A 6,249-nucleotide genomic window follows, 5' to 3' on the forward strand; every position below is an offset into this window, starting at 1 on the left:
AGTTCTCCAAGGAAGATATACAAATGGCCAATAATATAAAAAGATGCTCAAGATCACTTAATTATTAGAGAAATGTAAATCAAAACCACAATGCAATATCATCTCACACCCATTAAGATGGCTACTATGAAAAAAAACCCAGAAAATAGTAGGTGCTGAGAGGCTGTAGAGATGGTGGGATCCTCATATACTGTTGGGATGTAAAATGCAGCCACTGTGGAAAGTGTGGCAGTTCCTCAAAAAATTAAAAATAGAATTACCATATGGTCCAGCAATTCTACTTCTGGGTATATATTCAAAATAACTGAAAGCAGGGACTCAAAGAAATATTTGTACGCCCGACGTTCATAGCAGCTCCTCTAATCACAATAGCTGAAACATGGAAGCAACCCAAGTGCCCATCGACAGATGAATGGATGAGCAAAATGTGGCACACACATACAATGGAGTATTATTCAGTCTTTTTATTTTGTTTTGTTTTGTTTTGAGACAGAGTCTCACTCTATCACCCAGGCTAGAGTGCAGTGGTGTGATCTTGGCTAACTGTACCCTCCACCTTCCAGGTTCAAGCAATTGTCCTGCCTCAGCCTCCCCAGTAGCTGGTATTATAAGAGTGAGCCACCACACCCAGCCATGTATCATGGGTCTTTACAACCAAAAATCTGGGAAGAGCCAGTAAGAATCACAAATGTCAGCCCCACGAGCTACAAAAGAGCAGCAGCCAAGAAGCCCCAAACGTATCTTCCCCTACGAAATGCCCGTCCCCCTCACACCCACCTGGAAGCATCTCATCAAAGCTCGATCTGGCCTCGGGGTGGCGCAACAGGGATTTAGGGGTGAAGATAATTAACTGAAATACAGAACAACAGGCTTGTGAAGGATCAGATTCTGAAGATTCCCCAGAAGGAAGGTCAAAAGAAAGGCTGCCCAAGCCTTGACCTTCAGGCCATGAAACACGATGACCTGCCCTCCCACTCAACAGGAGCCTCAGGTCAGAAGAGGCAAAGGAGGAGGAAAAAGGAAAGATGACCAATTTCCCTGCCGTTCACCTCCCTTAGCCAGGCATCCACTCCTGGCAGGGCCCATCTCAGCTTGCGTGGACTCCCAATCCTCCTCTCCCTGCTTCTCTGTACCTAGGAAAGAGCTCTGACCCTCTCCCTGGCAGCTGCAGAGCAAATGCACTCAAAAGATACCCAAAGTCCATCTAAGGCTGTGATGCGGCCCAGCACCAAGAAGCACCAGGGCTGTTCTGCCCTGTGGGCCCTTGGGCTGCTGGGGACACTCCGAGCTGTGAGCCTCCGCCCCACACCCCCACCTTTGTGGCATCCCAGGGCAGCAGGGCACTCTCCCTGGGCTGTCCCCCACACTCCTTCCTTCTTAGGAATCAGTTTTCCCACTTATCCCTCCACTTAGCTTCTACTCACCCTTCAACACCCAGCTCAGGAGCCGCTCTCCCTGGCTCCTGAGCTGGACCCTGCACTCCTTTGGCCTCTGCCAGGGCTCACCTTTCTTCCAGAGCTCAGCACACCCCCCACGACCACCTGTTCAAACATCCGTCCTCCCCACCAGGCTGGAGCCTGCAGCCTATGTGATTGCTCTGCACGTGGTGCTCAGCAGCATGCAGGGGCCCAGCTGGGGAAGAGGACTTGCAAAACATGCAGTTCCCTCATAGCAGTAGTGAGGAGGAGGGGCCAGGCTCCCTGACGCCAGGTCCTGTCCATAGCCCCCACTGCAGGTGCCCACCTAGCCAACCCCAAGCAAGAGGCTCTCGGAGGAGCCCTTTCCTGCACCAACAGGACAGGGCCAGGCCTTGTTTGAGCAAGGGAGGCCCTGCCACTGACCGGCTTCCGGAAGGGCAGCAGGATCTGGCGTCGAAGCACATGGAAGAAGTTGCCAGGGGTGGAGCAGTTGACAACAACCCAATTGCAGTCATACAGCTGATTGATGTCGAAGTTGGCTTCTTGAAGGTCCTGCAGCAAGGAAGGAAATGGCCAGAGGCCAGGACGTAGCACTGAGTCTTCTGGGGCACCCAGGGGCCCTCAGCGGATCTAGTTTGGATATTTGTCCCTGCCCATATCTCATGTTGAATTGAAATCCCCAATGCTGGAGGTGGGGCCTGGTGGGAGGTATTCAGATCGTAGCTTGGGCTATGTGATAAGTGAGTTCTCACTCTGAGTTCACACGAGATCTGGTTGTTTAAAGTGTGTGGCACCTCTCTCCCACTCTCTCTTGCTCCTGCTCTGGCTATGTGACATGCTTGCTCCCCGACTTCATCTTCTGCCATGATTATAAGCTTCCTGAGGCCTCCTCAGAAGCTGAGCAGATGTCAGCATCATGCTTCCTGTACAGCCTGCAGAAGTGTGAGCCAATTAAACCTTTTTGCTTTATAAATTACCCAGTCTCAGGTTTTTCTTTATAGCAACACAAGAATGGCCTAACACACTGACTCACCAGGAGACGTAATCCGACACTAAAATGTGAGTCCAGCAAGCTCTGCTGGCCAGCCTCATACCCTGGAGGAGAGCCTCAGTCCCACTCAATCCCTCCTATTTCTCTGAAAGCAATTGCCCAGCATGAAATAGATATTACTTTAAGAGACACAAGTTCTACCCAAAACCTATTCTAATTTTCCTTAGACACTGACTCTTAATCATTTTCTTTGGGTTCTTTTTTTTTAAGACAGGGTATTTATTGCTCTGTCACCCAGGCTGGAGTGCAGTGGCACGATCTTGGTTTGTTGCAGCCTTGACTTCCCAAGCTCAAGCAATCACCACACCTCAGTATCCCAAGTAGGTGGGAACGCAGGTGTGTGCCACAACGCCCAGCTATTTTTTATATTTTTTGTAGAGATGGGGTCTCACCGTGTTGCCTGGGCTGGTTCTTTGAGTTCTTAAAGTTTCACTAGAATCACCCCAAAGTTCTCTCCCTATTTTTTTTTTTTTTTTTTGAGATGTAGTCTCACTTTGTTAACCCAGGCTGGAGTGCAATGGCGTGATCTCGGCTCACTGCAATCTGTCTCCTGGATTTGATTCTCCTGCCTCAGCCTCCCAAGTAGCTGGGAATACAGGCGCATACCACCATACCCAGCTAATTTTTGTATTTTTAGTACAGACAGGGTTTCACCATATTGGCCAGGCTAGTCTCTAACTTTTGACCTTGTGATCTGCCCACCTTGGCCTCCCAAAGTGCTGGGAGCACCACGTGAGCCACTGCACCCGGCCAAGTTCTCTCCTCTTAAATATGTACCTGAATCAGGGTCCGGGAGCATCCCCCAGGAGTCTCTGCTGAGGGGCTCACATGGCGTTTCTGTGCTTGCAGCAATAGCAGGAAGCCAATGGAGGCAGTCCCTGCACCTTCCTTTGTGCTCTGAGGAAGTCTCCCATCCCAGGGAGCCCAGAGGTATGGGGCCACACCTGTCCACCCATGCGTGCTCCCCAGAATAGAGGAAAGGACAGCGCCATGGTCTGCCACCTCAGGATGTCCAGACAGCATGTCCTTCCCCAGGGCTCCTATCAGACACCCTGAGAACAACCAGGTTGACGGGGCCCGTATTACCCACCGGCAGGACATCTGGGTCATCATTGCACATCTGCAGGAACCGCTCTGGGCGGGCAGAGGAATGTTCTGGACCCTGGAACCAGACACACGAGTTATAGTTTAGGAGCTCCTGCATACTGACATTTGCCGCATTTGCCGTTCCTCCTCCTTAGCCAACTAGCTCATTTCTGGTTATCTTTTTTCTTGATGGCAGTGTTCGGTTCCTTCCCCCTCACCAGCAAAGCACTTGGTTCCTCATCATTTCCACACTTGGATGCCTGCACGTCTAGGGAGTCTGCACCAGCAGGGACGGGGCATGCTAGCCATATCCAGATGGGCTACTCTGGCCTTCTGAAGTGACATCCCATCTGAGACGGATGAAAAGCACCAGCAGAGCCCTTAGGAGGCTGGTGTGAGCCACTGGTTCTCGTGCCAATCTCTGGGGTCGGGGTCCTACCTAGGCCCTTCCCAAGTGCTAGGTCTGGCAGGGAAGGGCCAGAGGCTCACCATGCCCTCCATGCCATGTGGCAGCAGTAACACGATGCCATTCTGCCGCACCCACTTGGCTTGTCCAGGGCAGATAAACTGGTCGATGATGCACTGAGCCGTGTTGTGGAAGTCACCAAACTGGGCTTCCCAGAGAACCAGGGCATTAGGACTGGCCATGGCGAAGCCCAGCTCAAAGCCTACAAGGGACAAAGGAAGGAGAAAACCACGTCCAGGACACCAGCCAGTGGGCTGGGGGGTTGGGTGGGGGAGAGGCCCTGGTGAGGTGGCTCCAGGCACTCACCCAGCACGCCGTACTCAGACAGTGAGCTGTTGCACACGGTATAGGGGGCCTGATTGGGCCAGAGGTGGTTCATGGGGATGCATGTTCTCTTGTCCACATTCTGGTCATGGAGCACATGGTGGCGGTGGCTGAGACAGGACAACAGAGGTAATAACCAGGAGCTCTGACTTGACAAGCAAATATGCTGGGGACCCACACAAAGCACCAGCAGATGCCACGCTCTGTGACCTGGACTTCTGACTAGGCAGCTGCAGAATGCAGCCCCACCCGGGTCTTAACAGAAGCATCCACAGCAAATGAGGGACAGAAGCTTTCAGCCTGAGAGCAATGGGACTCAGTAGCTGTCTTCTGGAAAAGAAACACCAGAACCCCTCCCTTTCCATCTCCTACTCTTTGGAGGGCAAACAAGACCACTTAGAACATTACCTGAATGTGCCCCGCTCCACGTCCTGGCCGCTCAGCCGGATGTGGATGCCCTCCTTCAGGAGCGAGCCAAACGCCATGTACTCTGCCAGAGCCCAGTCCACAGTCCGGTTCTTCACCATTTCCCCACGAGTCTTCAAGATCCGGCTCAGCCCTGCAGAGACACAGCTCTCACCAGCTGCTGCAGGCCCTGCCTGCACATGCCTGCCTTGCTTTTCAGCATGCCCATGGCAAGAGCAGAGCCTTTTTCACTTGTATGGTTTCTGGGTTCCTGACTCATTGGAAAAGCTGTGACCTCAGTCTCTCCTTTACTACTGAGGAAGTGTAGGATCGTGCTAAGGGCAGGGAGTGAGAGAAGTGGCTCCCTCTAACCACCCCAGAGGCCTCGAACAGGGCAGGAAGGGAGTCTCTATAGGACACATGATGGGGGCCAAGGTCAGAGTCCTCGATAGTCATCGCCACTGGTCTGGGCTTCAACATTTCCACAGGTCAGCACAGAGCTTGTTACCTCCATGAATAGTGAAGTTTTCCACAGGCACAGAGCTAGCCACGTTCCCGATGTGTGTTAGAATATCCTCCGTCAGACCCGTGGAGGGACAGGACATGCTCCTGGGCTGCCCATCCAGGGTAAAGAAGCCTAGGAGACGAAGGACAACTGAGGCATGACATCTGCTCTACTTTCCAGGGACCACACCTTGGCAGACGCATGATTTTGGGGAGAAGCAGGGTGAGAGACAGCTAGCTCGCACTGTGTTCCCCAGAAAACAGTGCAGGGGTCTCAGTCTAGGGTCTGCAGGGAGGTTTGCTGAAATGGTGCACACAACTGTGTATTGTGAGTACAAAGTGGGGAGCATGAATTTTTCTGGGAAGAGGATGCCTCGTTACATCAGATCCTCAAAGGAGCTTATTTGTGGTACTGTTTCATCACTCACCAGGCCAGGGGGAGTCCAGCCAGTGCTTAATGTGCAAGATCTTCTCATCTTTAGATCTGGCAAAAGCTTCCTCACAGATCTTATCATACTTGGAAATTTCCTCCTGGAGGATTGGGCACAACACAGCAGTGACTGGCACAGGGCATGACTATTGCATGTGCCCACCCATACCCCCACACTTTCTGATGGCCACCACGCAAGCCCAACCATACCCCTGGCACAACCCCATGTGTGCCCACCCATACTCCCACACTTCCTGGGTGCAAAACATCTCAGACTCGGCCAGCCTCTGGGCCTGCTCCTTCTCAACATGTACAATGCTTTTCTAAGATTTTATTCTTTTCACTCCCAAAAGTTTCTTCCCCACATTTGCTGGTAGAGATCCTGCTCGGAGTTTGAACCCCTAATCCTTTACCATATTTTTTCTTAAGAACTGGTCCCAGGCAGCTGGGCATGGTGGCTCACACCTATAATCCCAGCACTTTGGAAAGCCGAGGCGGGCGGATCACCTGAGGTCAGGAGTTTGAGACCAGCCTGACCAACATGAAGAAACCCTGTCTCTACTAA

The 6,249-nt window shown here is 52.1% G+C and overlaps 1 protein-coding gene across 5 annotated transcripts in view; it reads right to left on the minus strand.

Moving 5' to 3' along the window:
• OGDH (oxoglutarate dehydrogenase) overlaps nt 1-6,249 on the minus strand; it is a 91,976-nt gene that overhangs the window by 3,981 nt on the left and 81,746 nt on the right. For all 5 annotated transcript variants that reach the window (XM_017524610.2, XM_017524612.2, XM_017524609.2 and 2 more), the window contains 8 exons: nt 5,683-5,785; nt 5,259-5,387; nt 4,754-4,904; nt 4,328-4,455; nt 4,045-4,223; nt 3,560-3,631; nt 1,842-1,970; nt 778-850 (listed from right to left, as the gene is read on the minus strand). In XM_017524610.2, coding sequence (XP_017380099.1) covers nt 778-850; nt 1,842-1,970; nt 3,560-3,631; nt 4,045-4,223; nt 4,328-4,455; nt 4,754-4,904; nt 5,259-5,387; nt 5,683-5,785 — 964 coding nt within the window. The remainder of the gene's footprint in view (nt 1-777; nt 851-1,841; nt 1,971-3,559; nt 3,632-4,044; nt 4,224-4,327; nt 4,456-4,753; nt 4,905-5,258; nt 5,388-5,682; nt 5,786-6,249) is intronic.

The sequence above is a fragment of the Cebus imitator genome, unplaced genomic scaffold, assembly GCF_001604975.1.
Source record: "Cebus imitator isolate Cc_AM_T3 unplaced genomic scaffold, Cebus_imitator-1.0 Scaffold34, whole genome shotgun sequence".
NCBI lineage: Eukaryota > Metazoa > Chordata > Mammalia > Primates > Cebidae > Cebus > Cebus imitator.